The sequence below is a fragment of the Tympanuchus pallidicinctus genome, unplaced genomic scaffold (assembly GCF_026119805.1).
Source record: "Tympanuchus pallidicinctus isolate F22 unplaced genomic scaffold, pur_lepc_1.0 scaffold1, whole genome shotgun sequence".
NCBI lineage: Eukaryota > Metazoa > Chordata > Aves > Galliformes > Phasianidae > Tympanuchus > Tympanuchus pallidicinctus.
The window spans coordinates 84667752-84685837 of record NW_026294618.1 but is presented as its reverse complement, the minus strand read 5'-3'; the positions used below and the strand labels follow the sequence as shown (position 1 = coordinate 84685837).

Here is an 18086-nt window from a genome sequence, read left to right as displayed (position 1 = left end):
TTCTGGGGGCACTTTGGGGTACTTCAAAACTAACCGCTGCCTGCAGTTCCACTGGATGCCATATTTCTGGTGATGCAGCTCAGTACTTTCTGACATTTTGTCAGCAATGCTGCAAAACTGCAAGCATATTGTACTAGACAGTGGAAAACAAATTTTCTTTCAATAGAGCTTTGTTCCCCATTGCTCCTGACCTACAAGCAAAGCATACAGACTGATCCTAACAATAAGAACTGCCTCCCATCAAACTCCACCAGATATAAGTGTATCACATCTTCTTGTTCATCCTGCCCCCACATAAACTTTGTCCCATGCAGTCTCTTTATGTCAGTCAAATTTCTGTACAATCCTTCCTCAGCCTGCATAGCTATTTCCCATTCTTCTCTTCAGCCCATGAATAAACAACATCAGAGTAACAAAACCAACATCCCGAGTACGCTGTCAGTTCCGATTCAGAGCCCGAGTGAAAGAAACGCTTTGAAATGAAATAGCGATGTGAGAACTGTTCTGAGAAAATTCTAGCACCACAGTAACCATTTCCACAATGAGATACTCTGCAACACTTTGTAAAACAACAGAAAAAGATAAATTACATTCCTGCAAGAATTGCCTGTAACACAATCAGAAATCAAAATGAAAAACTGAAACAAGTAGCAGGCTTTAAACACAGTTAAGAAAGAAAACGTGCCCTTTCATCATAGAAAGAATACTAATTAGACTCATACATACATAAAATAGAATTTCAGATCTTTGAAAGTCACTTAATCCGGTTTTACGTTTACTCTCTTTCACTGTCTTAGATTTCCAGCTTTTCCTTTACTCTTTCCTTAACTTTTTTGTTCCAGTATTTGAGATTCTTGCATTCTGACCTTTAGTATAGGTCAGAATTTTTTAGCTTCAGCTTTTTGTGGAGCATATCTTCTGCTTTGCAAACAGGCTGAGGAAGCTTCCAAGTCCATGAGAGGCCCCTCTCAACATTTCTCATTATAGACTTAACTCTTGAAAACACAGCACATTGTAATAAAAAAAAGAAAAAGCCCTCACTGTTCATAAATATTTTTAATACAGCCTCAAGCAGTCAGAACTTATAATGGATAGGTATTTTTAAAAATATATCAGGAAGTATATTCAGGATTATCTTTCTTTTGGCTCTGAAAGTTTTAACGACAGTTTCTAGATCAAAAGGGAGAGAAAAAGTCCTATGCGGGTGGGACTGAAAACATGTTTTTGGAGATGAAAAATGAACTCCGTGTAGTACTAAATTAATCCACTGCACCACTTAGGAGAATATTATATCTTCAGTACACTTTACAAGTTTCAACTTTTCCCTTCCCAACTGTAAAAACATCCTCTGTCTGTGACAGAGTGATAGCATTGCTTTCCTGACTAATCATGAGGGATACTTAAAGATCCTTAATACAAAACAGGTGTGAGAAATATGCACTTCAGCACAGGAGTGAACGCTCACAAAAAAATTTAGATTTCACAACAGTTCAACTGCTGTTCTGGAAGGCCTACATCCAGTTAAGCATCCAGTGCCTCAAGAAGTAGTAAGTGGGATATTGTGCCAACAATATTCTTTTCTAACATCTCTGCCTAAAGAAAAAGTAGTCTATCCATTGTAAAACCGTACCTAAAGGAGAATTTCTCTTTCCTTAAATTTAATCTTAACACCTAATACAGGTTTTTCTACGTAGCCACAACAGTATTTAACATTTTCAGTCACTGCACATTTATCCAGGACAAAGCCACAGGGCTGGTGATGTTTTACAGCTGTAACTGAACACTAAATGCTGTTCATAGTGCAGCTGCACACACCCACCCCACAGCCCCTGTACTGGGCAGCAGTGACACAAGCTGCAGGAGCTTGGATTCACAGAAGTGGCACCACTCAGCTTTACAGAGGGGGCAACTGTCACACAATTCCCAGCACAACCCAGACTAGCCCTTACTATATTTACCTCTCAATTAAAAACAGCAGCTTCCCTTTTACAAATTGATGAATATAACTTGCTTTGCACTAAAACCACACTCTTTTTTTTTAAGGTTAAAGTTTTTCTTAAAGTCCTTTTTTTTCTTTTGTGTTTTTTCAAGTATGTAAACACAGATTTTACTACAATAGCATTTCTGCAAATACACAGTTGTAGTAAGGAATTCAATAACCATGCAGAAACTGAATGAAAGGATTTAACAGAGTTGTAAAATCTACATATATCTATGCCCTTTTAAAAACCAGCAACGTATCTTCAGAAACCAGAACAACAACATTTGGGAGCATTGCTAATTACAGTTAAAGCAACTTCAAAGTTACATCCCACTAGCAGATCTGTCTCATTAATTAGCAGTACTACAGAAGCTCGATAAAAAAATGAAGCTGTAAGAAAACTTCTGGCAAAATTTCACCTGTGATTTTCTCCCACAGGCTGTCTGCTCCCATGCTTGCAACTTATTTACATCTCTGTTACATTCAGAAAATACAGGTAGGTAGAAATAATAATAGAAAATACAAATATTGTTCTCAGATCCTCCCTGCCTCCCTGTATCAGCACAACCCCTCAGTACAACAGTTAATATGAATTCACAACATGAAAAAATAAGACAACTGTTCTGTAATTGCCAGCTACATAAGCGAGTATGCTTTCAACTTGACATCAGTATTTCCTTTCTCTTTATACTAATCTTAAAGGCTTATCTTGAACACTAAAAAATGAACTTGGAAAAGAAACAGCTGGAAGGAAATCTCATTGGAAAACATTTAATTGTAGCAGGTTTCTTTTTTTGATCAGCAGATAATGTAACATTTATTTACTACATTGAGTTTTTATGTGCATATGTGGAACTGCTATGCATCAAACATTATTATCAAGCTAAATAAAAAGTAATTCACCATAGTTAATGTTTCTACGCTACTGAATAAAGCCAAATAAACAATGCCACTTCCCCATTCATTCCTTTAGAGCCCAGTGATCCTTTGTTCAAAACAAAACAGAAAAAAACATGGTCACTGGCACTCCTGCTTGTAATCCACATCAAGGATTTTACATCAAGTACGTAGTATAGTACAGTGTGTCTCTTTCACCAAGCTACAAGAGCCTACATTCAAGAACAACTTTCAAAATATATTTGTGTAATTTGTATTCTGTTATCATAATCACACACCCTAGCCATTGGTGTCTGTAGGGTTTTATTACCTACTCAGTCCTGTAATAAAACTTCTATGATTGCTTGCTAGATCTTCTTCATGCACCATTCCTCTCTGATTTATTTTCAAAAGCTCATATTTATTTTAATTGTCTTTATTCCTCTGCATAAACGTCCAAGTATTAAACTCATAAAACGTAAGACTGATAGCAATCTCAAATACCTGGAGCTTGACCTTCCTTTGTAGCAACTTAAATTAATATTCTCCTCCTCTCAAAGGAGGTAAAAAGGCATTCACATTCATTAGCAGGTTCTATTTCCATCAACAACAATCTGTCTTGGTACTTGTTCTGGATAATTACCTAACTTATGGATGTTTTCATCATAAACTGGTTATATTCATCAGTGTAATCATGAACTTCTCATTTTTCTCTTCAAAGTCACATCCATACATCTCTGGCTCAGGAGCAGTCTAAGCTAAGACAGTCCACATGTGCTTTTATAGCTGCTAGGTCTGTTTTATAGTTTTTCCTGTGTTTGTGCTATCAGTCCACCAGCTGATGGAAGTAGAGCACTGATTCAGACACACATCTGGAGGACCTCAAGAAACCTCAATTTTAATTACATCTGTTCCATGACTAATTGCAGCAGTCTTATTATTATTACTACTCTCAATATAAAGAGTCTATGAGGATACATATAGATTTCTTCAATGGACAAATGTGAGAGAGATTTCTGGAAATTAATGAGCACAGAACTGTGACTGAAAGCCTCGGTCTTACTGCCCTGTTCTCCTGTTCTGCTCACAGAGTCTAGGGCTATGAACACAGCAGAGCCTTTGAAACCCAGCGTCAATCATGTTGCTTGATTCTCACAAGATAAAAACAAAAGCAGCAGACTAATGTCTGCTTTGCTTGGAAAACCAATCTGACAGATCGTTCATTTGGGAGTTTTTTAATCATCATAAGTAAACTACAACTGGATGAATTAAAGGTGCTGGATTGTTCCCCAGACAAACAATGCTCAGGCATCCTATAACTTTCATCTGCTTTAAAGCACCAAACAAGGAGATTCAAGAATTACAGGAATTAGGACTTCGTGCAGTTTGTTGAGATCACAGAGACATGGTGGGATTGCTGACGTGATTGGAGTGCTGAGGAATACAGGCTCTGCAGACAGTGGCTGGGAAGATGAGAAGATGGAGATGTCCTTCATGTGAGAGAAGAGCTGGAATGCAGAGAAGTCTGACTGGGATGGGTGACGGGCTAGCAGAGAGCTTACTAATAGGATTTGAGAACACATCACTGCATGGGTGACATAGTGGGCACCTGCACTAGGCTGCTTGTCCAGAAGGAACTACTGAATGAGGCCTTCTGCAGACAGCTAGAAGCAGCATCAGGTCTGCAGGTCTAGATTCTCACAATGATTCTGCTAGATTCCGCTAGATTCTCATGATCTGCTGGATGACAAGCATAGCATAGCACAAAAAGCCCAGAAGGCTCCTGGAAAGAATCAGTGACAGCCTCTTGACAAAAGGAGGCAAGAAGAAGTGCTCTGCTAACTCACTGCCAGTGTGAAGGCTGAAGGTAGCCTTAGTTACAGGGACCATGGCACAGTGAAGTACAAGATCAGAAGAGAAAGATAGAGGTAAAAAAGCAAGACCACTCAGCCCTGAGCATCAGGAGAGCAGATTCTGCCCTCTCTTGGATCTGCTGGTAAGGATCCCTCACAATCTTCCCAACTACTATAAGATCCTTGGCAACTGCCAAAAGTAAAAAAATAAATAAATAAAAAAATTCAAAGCATAATGGAGTTTCTACAATAAGCTCTGGATGAACTCTTCCTTTCAACTGATCCAGCAAAAAACTACATCTTAATGAAACCCAGAAATAGTTCATCATTTAAAAAGGCCAACAGAGGATTTCCACATTTTCTCATGAATTACAAACCTAAGTCTCTCCCCTGTCCCCAGGACTGTTTGGATAGCAGAAAATTAGAAACCACATTCACAGAAGAAAAACTAAGGAGAAAAGGAATTTTTTTTGTCTTGACATATTTACTTAAAATCCTTTGTAAAATATCATCAGTTTCATAAGAGCTATAGAACAACAGTATTTCTCCCACTTTCTTCAAAATAATTCTTACATAAAGCATAAAAGATGATTAGATTATTTTATCCCCATGCACATTTATATTAGTACATAAATTGAACCACAGTTCTTATACTGAGGACCAAAAGCTGTGATTTCAGATAATGGAGAGGACTGAAGTTAAACACAACACATTTGTATTACTGTCAAACTCCTTGTCAATCTCAACACTTTGAAAAACAGACCATGTTTGGACAAGCACTGCATTCTGAAATTTTTTCAAACAATTTTTCTATAAATGAACATTTGGCTTGCAACAGATGAAGCAATTGCATAACGCTGAAACATAACTGTAATATACCTTCATGATCTATTACATTTGGCACTAACACATAAGCTTTAAGTCTGAGCAATTCCAACTTTCCTGCTCAAGTCTTGACAGCAGATGAACACTGAAAGAAAAATCAGGCAGTGGACTTACGTCAGCTTCTGACTAAAATGACTGAAGAAATTAAATTAACTGGATTCTATTTTCATTTGTTGGCCTGTATTACTGGAAAAAGTCAAAATGTTATTGAGTATTGTACAGACATCCCTCCTTTTCATAGAGATCTCCATATCAGAAAGGAAGATAAATTCTCTATTGTGTCACGGAAATGCAGTACACCCTTGAACACAGCCAGATTATTGCCTTAAGCTCTCTTTAAGTAAGGCTTCAGAGAAACAGTGCTTTAACAAGTAACCTCATAACATCATTTACCATTCAATAAGACTTTGCAAATTCCATCTTACACTGATAAAGAGGAAACTGAAACCATGCATCCAACATCCTGAAAGTCACAGGACTTTGTTTTGCACTCCAATTTACAGCAGGTGCACAATAACTATGCATTGAACTGTGTGTTATCGGTGTTTTATGGATATAACATGTACACCTATCATCCATCAGCATTTCTTCTGAATATTTGTTATTTTTAACTAGCAAGTTAGTTCAGCAATTCAGTCATAAACTACATCTTGTAAGAATTAAACAAAGACTTTGTGCAACTTCAATTCACAGATCGTAAAAGCAAACCCCAGACACATGTGAGAGATCAGACATGACTGGATCATTATCAACTGCACGATTTCAAAGAATATTGTACTCTGACAGCAGTAGTCTTTCCCCAGTGCAGTAACAATTCACAGATTTATAGAATCATAGTATAGCTTGGGTTGGAAGAAACCTCAAGGATCATCAAGTTCCATCTCCTCTGCTGCAAGAAGAGTTGCAAACCGCTAGATCAAGTACTAGATCAGATAGCCCAGGGCCCCATACAGCCTAGCCTTAAATATCTCTAGGGACGGGGCAACCACAATCTGGACAACCTGTTCCAGCACCTCACCACTCTCTCACTAGCTAACAACATCTAATCTGAATCTCCCTTCCTTTAGTTTGAAACTATTAACCCTTGTCCTATCACTACCTACCCTCATAAAAAGTTGACTTCCCTTAAGTTTATAAACTCCTTTAAATACTGAAATACTGCAGTGAGGTCTTCCCACAGTCTTTTCTTTTCCAGATTGAAGAAGCCAAATTTCTTCAGCCTATCTTCACAGGAGAAGTGCTCCAGCCCTTGCTCAGTTTTTGTGGCCCTCCCCCCGGGCCCTCTCCAAAATCTCCACATCTTTCCTGTGTTGGGGGCCCAAGGCACAGATGTAGTACTCCAGCTGGGTCCTAACATTGCTGTCTCATGTTAACTTTTTCATCAACCAAGACCCTTGAATTCTCCTCAGAGGCCTACACTCAAGGAGTTCTCCTCCAAGATGTGTATACACATCTGGGATCGCCTTGACCCAAGTGCAAAACCTTGCACTTGCTTTGTAGAACTTCCTTAGATTCTCAAGGGCTCACCTTTCCAGTTTAAGTTCCTTTGGATGGCATCCCTTTTGCTGTATGAACAACACTGCTCAGTTTGGTGTCATTGCAGTTGTACCAGTCCCTAGTAACTGCTCAAAACTGACCAAAAAAAAAAATCACGTTCTGACAATATCTTCTGCCTCACAGAAATGGAAAAGAAAACCCAATCTTGTTAGCAACATTTGTTTAGAAAAAAAATTCTTAAAATCAACCTTTGGACAGTTTCAGAAACAACCCCCCATTATTATTTTTCTACTAGGTCACTAAAAAGGCAGCAGAGGCTTTATACACTGGTCAGTCCATGCCCTCATTACAAGGGTTATAATCATTTTTCAGTTTGATGAAACTCTTTCACCTCTGTTGGAACAATCTCTTTTCCTAACACTTCATGGGACCCCAGTTTTGTGACTCACTGGTGGCTGATAGTGGTAATGCCCTTCCCTACTACACAGCTGCTGGACTGACATTCACGTCAGGAAAGACTTTACAGAATCATCCCACACTCTGGGATGACCTCCTCTGTTACCTATCACCTACCAAATGCAAATTAAATCTGATGAACCCCTCTGATCCCAATCCAGCTACTTTCATAAGCATCAAAATACCTGTCTGAAGAAATAAAATGAAACCAACTTCTAAAACACTGAACAAATTACCAGCTTCCAATTAAGTCAGTTAATGTACATTAGAAATAAGCTGATCATCAACATGTTGGGATACAGGCAAAGTTGGCAAAAACACCTCTAGAGAGACTATACTCATTTCCTTATCACAGGTTGCCTGTAAGGTCATGATTTGAAAGGGAAATAATATGCTGGAAAAGCTTTTACAAATAACCAGCAGATCACCACATGTGACAATGGGAATGTGTACCAAGACAGACTGCCAACTAAGGCAGACCAACAGAGCTGAACGTATATAATACGCCTTTGTTGGAAAGTTGCTTGTGAAAAACAGGCAATAAAAATGGGTAACTTATTACACTGATAGCTTAAAAATCAAACACACTGAACAGATTGCCATAAACCAATTGAATGATACACGGGGAATGAAGAAATTCCTGATTCCCAACTGATAGTGAGCTGTTCTCCCATGTTTTCAGAAGAACACAATATAAAGCTTATCATATCTTGCACAGCAAAGTGACAGGAAGTTGATGGTGTAGCAGGAACAGCAAATCAAGTAATAAGTAAACACATAGGTAAGTAGCAAGTCTCAGTATCTACAATACCACTGGTACTTGGAGTTCAGCTCTGCTGTAGATTTGCTCTGTGACTGAGTGAGTCACACAGATCTCTCTGTAGATACGTTTAAATAAAGATATTTGCTCTCAAAGCATTGTAATCTCCAGAGATGAAGCATTACATGAAATGTAAATGTTGATATTTATAACTTGCAGCCTTCTAATCGCTGTTGAAAATTGCATTCTACATTTTATTGTTTGAGAAAATCAACTTTAAAATACTTAAACATGTTTGAACACTCAGTACAACTCACTGCGTGTTATCTGACAGAAAAGCACAACCGAAAAACATCTGACTGAAAAAGCACAACAGGAAACTTACTTGAAGAAGTGTTCCATGAATGCTATTCTGTCGTATGCAAAGACTGGTAGAATCTGGAAGCCCCTTCAGCAGTGACAGTACTGTATGTGGCACTTCATTTATCATAACAAATGGAACAAGGGCCCGACCTGACATTTCACGTGAACGGTACACAGGCGAATGCCCACACCTAGAAAAACGAGAAATACATATTTTTTGTCATCCAGATGCAATCCACTGTTGTGGCTAAAAGCCACAGAATATAAAACAAAGGATAATACACAACACACCTATCACAAGTCAAATTTAGACTTTCTCAGCTGCAGTGAAAGACTACTCTCCTAGAAACATAAGCCATACTAGAGCCTGAAGCACAGAAATACTGCTTGAAGGAAGTACTGAGCCATGTTCTGAGCTGGAATTTCCATCCCCATACTATGGTAGCACACTCTATTCTCTACCCTCCCACATCTTCCCTTAGGGAATAACTTTTAGGAAGATCATCTTTGAAAAGAAAATGCAAAGAGTAGGCTCTTCGCAACATGATGCAAAAACAGAGCAGTTACTCTGTTCCACATGAAAAGTTTTAATCCTGTATTGACCAGATGCAAGAAGTCAGCTTAGCCCTTTGTAAAAATAAATTCAATATCTTTAAACAAAAAGATTTTATTCCATTACATAGTGAAAATAAACCTGAAAAGTGGTTTGTCTACAGCTTTTCCTTCATTTGTGCTATAATATGTTTCCTTCACCATGTAACTCTCACATAGAGATGTTCTTTCCAAACACAAGCAGTCCAGTTATTGCAATGGGCATACAACTTTTAGTTAGCTTTAACAGTAAACTTAAGAACATTCTTTGTTTTGTTCATGACCTTTCACAAATTATTTTTTCCCAAGGAATGTGACAACTCTTCAGAAGAGTGGAAAATGGGGAAAATGCCAGGGTTTCCTCTAAGTTGTGCGAGGGTACTTTCCAAAACTACATGATTCAGAAGTGGTTTTGTAGTTGAATGCAGCATGACAAATTAAAATGGAGCTGTGCAGTTTTTTTCTTTGTAGTAAAGAAATGGAGTTGAGAACAATTTTTAGGTAACCTAATTTTAACTCCCCTTTCTTGTAAACACCAACCGGCCTAGCACATACGTATTATGCATGTATAGACATACAGGATTTTACATATTGAATTTTGTTCCAGATTGTTATTTTATCAAATCTATTATGGAAATAAAAGTGACTGCTATACATTCAGAATAAAGGAAGCAATTTCACATTTTCTGAGCTACCAGAATACCAGGTTTATAAAGACAGTGTTTATACTGAATATGAATAAAGCAGAAGCTTAAGGCAAAACTACCAGATTTACTTCTCTTTGTGCCCCAAATTGTAATTTAAAAACAGAAGAAAATAAACAAATCAAACAACCTCAGTAGATGACTGTTCTCAGACCACAAAGAGAAGTCCAGCTGGGACTCTCAATGTCAGTTAGGTATTGTACTTTGAGAATCCTCAATTAGGAGGCAAGGACCTCCTTCTCCTCATCCTCCTCCCCCCCTACCCCCCAAAACAAAAGCTTTGTTGCCCAGTGGGTGGAGAACTGGCCCAAGACACAGCAGCCCCAGTTCTGCAACTTTCTGTGCCTGAGGAAAATGCAAGCCTGCAGCTTCAGCTTGCATGAAGGGCAATTCAGTCATCATCCAGCCGCTGTGCTACACACCTGCTGAAGTCAAACGCAAACTCAAAGTTCTCACGCTACTCACCAGGAAGACTGCAGTAGTGTGCAGCACTGGTTGCCTCAAGTTGTATATTAGGAAAAATTTCTTCTCAGAAAAAGGGGCGAGGTATTGGAACAGGTTTCCCAGGAAGGTGGTAGAGCCACCATTGTTGGGAGTTTTCAAGAGAAAGATAGATGTAGCACTGAGTGACTCTAAGCAAGGGCAGCACACTTAGGCAAGGGCTGATGGTTGGACTACATGATGGTAGTGGTCTTTCTAATTTTAATGATTGTATGATTGTATATCCACAGAACTTAGATATTTGTGGAAAGCCTCAGAAGAGTACTCCTAACAAAGTCACTACAAAGTAACAAAAGCACCATAAAGTTCAAGAACAATGAAGCTGAATAAATCTGATTTACAGGAACATATACGGGAACACAAAGACAACGTTTCACAATGGCAAATAGCTTCTCAAATCTGAGAGGAGTTAACACACTTGCTGTTTCTTTTCTCTTTTTGATTTCCCCTAAAATACTAAAAGTTGTTTTTCATTCTCCCAAGAAACATTACAGATAACATTTCAAAAGCACTCCTCCTTTTCAACAACACATGTAAGATATCACGCCAGGTCACCCATCCCTGAACTTCCAGATATCCTGAAGGCATCTGATCTGTGCTTCTCTCGTGCTTTGGAGGCATTTGGCTTCGCTCCTCAATCATACAAGAAGTTTGCCAGAAGAACGTCAAGATAAATGCTCTTTTCTTCCATAGTTTGTAACAACATCCTAGATTAAGAATGGGTAGTTCTGATTTTTGCTGAATTCCACTCATAGGTGACCTAACATAGCCAGGCAAAACAAGACAAAAAGACTTGCCCAATGCAGTGTTTTCCAGTTAAACCAGCCTTCAAGATCCACTGTGTAACTAACTTAACTCTGAGCAGTGTCATCACTTGTGGGGTGGCAGCTACACCCCACAGTAGTGGCAGAAAGGAACAGCAGCCTCAGTCTGGGCCACTTGACCACCTGCCAATCCCACAACTTAAACTTGGTTCTCACCATTACTGCAGGGCAAACATCAGCCACAGAACCTCACTCCCATTAGGCAATGTGCGTGTGTGTGTATACCTGTCTTTGAAATAACAATTTTCTTTTATTTGAAAAATAAGTGGGAGGAATAAAAAATGTTTTCTGCAGGTGACTTTTCTTTACGTGCACTTCACATATAAGTAAATTTTCAAATCTAAGAAATAGCTAAAATGTTATAATATATAGAATAATGTAACATGTCAGTCTAATTTTATAACAAGGTAGCAAGTAGCAAAGAAAATTTGCAAGATCCCTAAGGAAGGATCTATTAAATCTTCAAGACCATTTACAACTGTTGAAGTTGCATTCCATTTTAAATTTAGTGCTGTTTACCCAGGTGAATGAGGTTTTAGATGTAAACTTGTTTACTTGAAACAGTTCACGATCAAGAACAAAAAGCCAATAAATCTGAGCAGTTTTCACTTTGTGTAACTGTTGATTCAGTGGATTTCCACTGCTCCTGTCCAGTGTTAACATTCAGATCAGGAACTAAGCTGCTAAGTGACATAATTTATATGAGCAACTCTCATAAGGCACAGAAGGATTCTGCACTCCTCTGCAGACTTCAAAGTGTTTAATTTATTGCTCGCTCTAGCTACAAACAACAAAATGCTAGCTGCAAATAAATGTATCTTCATGCTTTTATTAATAAAAAAAAAAAGATCTGCAGGTGTTTCCTATGTGTTTCTTTATCTCCCTTTCTTATTACGCCCTCTCAACAGACTTCATACTGAGCAGATCAACAAAGCGAGTAAGGATTGCCTTTAATATGAGTATCACAGTAACAAATTGGTAGGAATCATTTAAAAAACCATAAATGTAGCTGGAAGTCATACAGCTGTTACATTAAGTAATACCTACAGTTGTTTGAGGAAGAATGAGCAAGGACAAAAACATTTTTTCCAAGTTTACTGGATATAGTCACAGCGATCTGCTCACAGATTCACAGAATGGTTCACTACTTATTAATTCATAATTTATTAATGATGCAGGTAGTTGTTCCTGCAGTCACAAAGATAGTATCACAGCATCATAATCCTGTTCTCAGCTGAAATACATTCACAAATGCTGACTTCACAAAGTGTTGGAAGAGAGCAGCCATGAAAACGGGATGAAATTCATAAGTAGAACTGAACATGAAGAAAAGCAACATTCTGCAGAAGGGGTCTCAGATCATGCCCATCAGACCAGCTATCTTCATAGAAAGATTCCCAAAAGAGTAAATTCAGTAACTTTTAAAAGTAGTTTTACAAGTTTCCAAGCAAAGAGAGATGCAAAAAGAAGAATTAAAAAGAAACTCAAGTTTCCACACAATTAACATATCAGCAGGACAGTACCTACTCATTAATACAAGCACAAGGTTTCCTGGAATATAAAAAGTATTTTATATATATATAAAAAATATATATTTATATATATATATATGCCCAAGTATTTGTGGATTGCATTGTTTGAGTCTCTCTTTAAAGGAAACACATTCGTTTTCCCTCTTGTTATACATTTGTTGTACCCCAGCAATTAAAATACCAAAAGCACTTAATTTTTAAATCTTATTTAACTGTGGAAACCTGTATTGTAATTGGTCTAAAGACATCTTTTTGTGATTTAATCTGAAATTAAGAACATAACAATCCAAGAGAATAATTGCAGCTCGATGCAGCATTTCAGTATATGCTCTCAGGAGCCTTCTGGGAGGAAACCAGATACATTTGTACCATCCTGCTGCCAAGATTATAACCAAGGTTATTATAAAAGGAAGCAAACTCATGTCAAGCTGAATCAACAACAGAAATTCAAAGGTACTGTGACTCAGTCAGCCAATAAACCAGGATCTCTAACACACGCACATAAGTAAATAGATACACTATGCGTAAACTTAGACGAAGAGAAATGTGTTCTCTTCAAATTCTACAGAATTGCTATAGAACATGATGAAACAATTTAAGTGGTGTCTCTCTTCTTGCATTCTCACCAAGGTATGTAAATACTGTCCTCAGTAGATAATTCAGCATAGGTTTATTTAACTTGTTGTATGCTCTAGAAGGTAGAGCTTCCTTATATGACCTTTTAACTCAAACTCACATAAAAGGAACATTTTATTACAGTGTTTTCCAATAAAAACTGTATTTCAGATTTGATAATTTTTGAGAAGTCCTTAGGAAGCTTCAAAATTGCAGAGTAATGGAAAGAAATACACAGTAACAAAGTAGAAATAAAAAGAATGGAGATAGAATACTTTGTCTTAATGACTGTATCACTGTTTTAAACTACAAAATGGAAGTTGAATGTATAAATAAAAGATCAGCACCTTGAAAATGTCCTGAATGAGTCAGTTGATTGTAAACAAGAATATAAGAGCAGTATTTTTAAAAACTTCTTATCAGCTCCATGAAAATTACCAAAGGACTTGCCCACACCTTAAGAGAAGAGGCCATAGATTACATCAATGAATGTGAAAATTGGACATTGACTTTTGGATTAGAAGTCTTGAGCAGTCTATTGCCAATCAGGCACTTCTTAATCTTCTCTATCACTACAATTTGAGCTTAATCAAAGTGAAAAAATGCTAAACTATTTATCATTATGCTTAGAGGGGAAATACATTTCTCTTTCTCTATTAAACCCCAAATATGCAGAACTTCCATTGTAGATCTCTAGCAACACTCTCTCCTTCCTTTTTGTTCAAACTAGCAGGCTTAAAAAGAACACTAAAGAAAAAAAAAGTGTAGAGACATGAGAGGGGACTTTACCAAGACAGTCTTTTCTAAGAAAAGTCGTTTTGATAATTTCACTTAACTATTCCTTATCAGTGGTACTTCTCCACTTCACGCCTGAAGGCACAACTTTAAAAAAAAGTTTTTTTAAACCAAGAATTCAAAACTACTTTCACAATATTCAACACTACAAAACAACGCACAAAGCAATAAGAGTACAAAGAACAACATATGCTTTAGAAGCATGTATTGCTCCTTTTCATATGCCTACAAAAGCAGGTATATTTCGGGAACCTTGCCCATATTCAGAAGGATATCTTCCTTGTTAGGATGGACTCATAAGCATCTTCCAGCAAAAACAGAGCATTCCAATGGATCAATGTCTGCTGTGAATATCACAGAGATTTGAAGTAATAAATTATCCCAGACAATAGCAATGCTAAGCAGTTACACTGACCAGACAATACATTAAAAAGAAAAATAAATAAATAAAATAGAAGAAAAAGAGAGCAAAGACCAAGAAAATGTGCATTTGATACAGAAACCGAAGGAGATCCTTTTACAACATCTTAATAGCAGCTATTTTGATACAGCATAGCGACAAAAACCACATGTAGTATTTTTCATCTAATATGAAAACACATTCCCACAAAAGCACTTTGCTTATCATACCACTGATAAGATTTCCAGTCTACAGTAATGACAGTTGGAAATAGGCAAGTTTTAACATTAATTCTCCTATTGGTGCCATACCAAGCACACACACACACACAAAAAAGTGAGGTGAATGACAGAAGAAGCTCACTAGCACAATCACTCAACTAACCTGCTTAGCCACTTACCAAAGGATACTCACATTTATCCTAGAGAAAGTCATAACTCTTTTCAAGTCAGATACAAGATGTGTACCATACCTGTGTGTGCAACTATACATGTATGAAAATAGGAGAAACTGCCTTTAACCAAATTCATAAACAATTTTAACAAGACTTAAGTGAATGACTTCCCAAACAAACTGAAGATACCTTGCACCAGATCTTGCTCATTCCCCCACTTCCTGTGATTTTTATTCAGCGTAGAATTGTACACTTACTTGCAAAGTAAGTAATATTGTTGCTTCATCTTGCCCCAGACATAACTGCAATGAAGCCTATGAAAGCTTTGTCACAGGGCTTTTAGCAAAACAGAACCAGACACCTGGCAGACCAGACATAATTGAACCAAAGTTACTTAAACAAAACACAGAGCAATAAAACTAATTAGCATAAGTCTCTAACAATAAAGTTTTCCCAAAGAAGCAAGCTGCATGCCCAAATGCAAGTAACATCATTAATCAGTAGAATTTATAACATCTTGTAGAATAGTAATGCTTTCTTTACTCATGTCTATTTCCTTCAGAAGTGAGTTCTTACAGATTTATTAAATAAGACAACTACGACTCCTAGGGAGCCTCCACATTCACATTCAAGTACTCTACTTTCTAAGAACATAAAATAAGAGGTGATTGTTTTCACTTCATACACCTATTTTCAAAGCGCCTACAACATGTAAGTTGATGATTAGCAATATTACTACACAAAGGTTAATATTTTAAGATCACAACTTTATGTATGCTTATTTACATAATTGAATTTGCTGTTCAAAAGCAAAAGACATGAACTACTGCAATAGTACCTCTTATCTGCAGTAAAATGAGTGCAGTAATGAAGACTGAAGGAACATGCAAGGAATTTGTGAACATGAGTGAAAAGGAATAGACAGAAATAAAATGGACGCAGTTCCATCAGAATTTTGTATTTCAGGCAAGTATTTGTCAAGACAAACTGATTCCCTTTGACCAGTAAAAACCACAAAACAAAACTAGAGATAAAAGATTGAAATTCAATCTCTTACTTCTATGAGAACTTCATATTTTGACTAACTGCATTTAAAAAATAGCTTTCTACACTTGTTGGTATCTGACAATACTTAATCTCTGAATACCATTTAGTATTAATCAAAACATATAATCCATTCTTTGAACACTGAACCTCTGTGTCTTCACTGACTGTACATAATCTCTTATAATAGAAACCCATATTTTGCTTTTAAATTCTGAGAAAAACCTTCTATACCATGCTTCTTCGTCTAGATTGGCATCTGCTCAGATTTGAAAATGATTTAACCAGAACTCAACAAAGCGTAGCATATTTATCCACTGAATGAAGCTTAAAGTACATTACATGTATGTGAAATCATGGCCTTAGAATTTTTTTTTTCTTTTTTTCTTCAAGTTAGAGAAAGAATTTGATCCAGCAGTGCTTTCACAATTGATGCACAGTTTTCATGTCCTTCTCAAACTTTTTTTTGTTTTTTTTTTAGAGTGACTTATGGCAACAGAGCAGCTAACAACAGTCTTTAGTACCCTTCCTCCATCCTACAAAAATTTTTTCCTCTTCATATACAATTTTTCTCTCCTTCCATGCTATTGTGCTTCATCATCTGTGTGAGAGTAATTACCTTTGTCTGTCAATGACAAGCTCATGAGCACAAAAATAATACTGTACTATTTAGGGGTGCATGGAAGGGGAAAGCAAGCAGTAGTAGAGGGCCAGCACCTTCCACTGTCACCAACCCCAGTTCCTGATTCAGGACAGCATCAAGGGATTTTGAAGTAATTGCTTCATTTTACAGAAAGATGCTAATTATAAAATTCTCCACAAGAAAGTTGTGTCTCTTTAATAACTGCAGCAATTTTGGAGAAAGACATTCAGTTTCTGTATATATTTTCCAAAGAGTTTCTTCAATGACATGCTTACAAATGAGAGCAGGATTGGCCTCTTCTCACTGGTGACAGGACAAGAGGAAATGGCCTTAAGTAGCACCAGTAAGTTTAGATCGGATATTAGGAAACACTTCTTCACAGAAAGGGTTGTTAAGCACTGGAATAGGCTCCTCAGGGAGGTGGTTGAGTCACCATCCCTGGATGCATTTAAAAACCATTTGGATGTGGTGCTCAGGGACATGATTTAGTGGAGGGCTGTTAGTTAGGGTAGTATGTTAGGTTGTGGTTGGACTTGATGATCTTCAAGGTCTTTCCCAACCTGAGTGATTCTATGATTTGAACTCTGCCTTGAAATCTGTATATGTGACCAATTTTTGCAGGGGAAATTTCACTAAGAATTAAGATGTTTTTTATCTAAAAGAACACAACATAAACAAAAAAAGAGGGGTTTTTGTTTAATGTATATCTAGTTATGATTTTAAAGCAAGGTGGTTTTTTTTTTAAAGAAACAAGAAGTCACAATTCTAAAAAGCACTAGACTTCAATTAGTGAAAAGTATCCAAGTCAATACAGCAGTACCCATGTTCTCCTTCATAGGATCCAGTCCAGAACATTTAGCACTGAACAAACACTTTGGCAACACTATGATACGAGAGGGCATAAGGTAACTCAAATTTGGATCATTCTGAAGAGATTACAGGTTTTTGAAAGGAGTAAGCAGAGGAGAAAGGGAGGTTATGTTTTGATTTCATACTTAAAACATTACCTCCCAATTACCTCCCTTGTTAATCAAAAACATTCTGTACATTCCTTCATCTTGGAATGTAATCAGTAAAACAGACCTATCTAGCTCTTAAAAAAGATTTTTAAAAAAGTGAGGTAATAAGTTGTGAATCAAAGTGTTCCCTTCCAAATAAAACATCTGTGTGGGGGTAGGGGAGAACACAACTTTTAATAAAACTGCAGAGAAATAATCAAATGCTCTGGTTCAAAAGGTAGCAGCAAGCATGTACATGGAGCTTGAGATTTGTCCTTGTGGCATTTAATCCTACTCGTATTGTACAATTTACCTCAGTGCGGTCAGAGCAACCACAACTCTTCTACTCCCACTAGATGGAAAATTCCAATCAG

At 37.2% G+C, this 18086-nt stretch overlaps 1 protein-coding gene across 6 annotated transcripts in view; it reads right to left on the bottom strand.

Annotated features, from left to right (window-relative positions):
* THADA (THADA armadillo repeat containing) overlaps nt 1-18086 on the bottom strand; it is a 218249-nt gene that overhangs the window by 77248 nt on the left and 122915 nt on the right. For all 6 annotated transcript variants that reach the window (XR_008210141.1, XM_052698123.1, XM_052698146.1 and 3 more), the window contains one exon: nt 8694-8862. Coding sequence is in view for 5 of the 6 variants with exons in the window: in XM_052698123.1 (XP_052554083.1) it covers nt 8694-8862 (169 nt within the window). In the remaining variant the exon portion in view is untranslated. The remainder of the gene's footprint in view (nt 1-8693; nt 8863-18086) is intronic.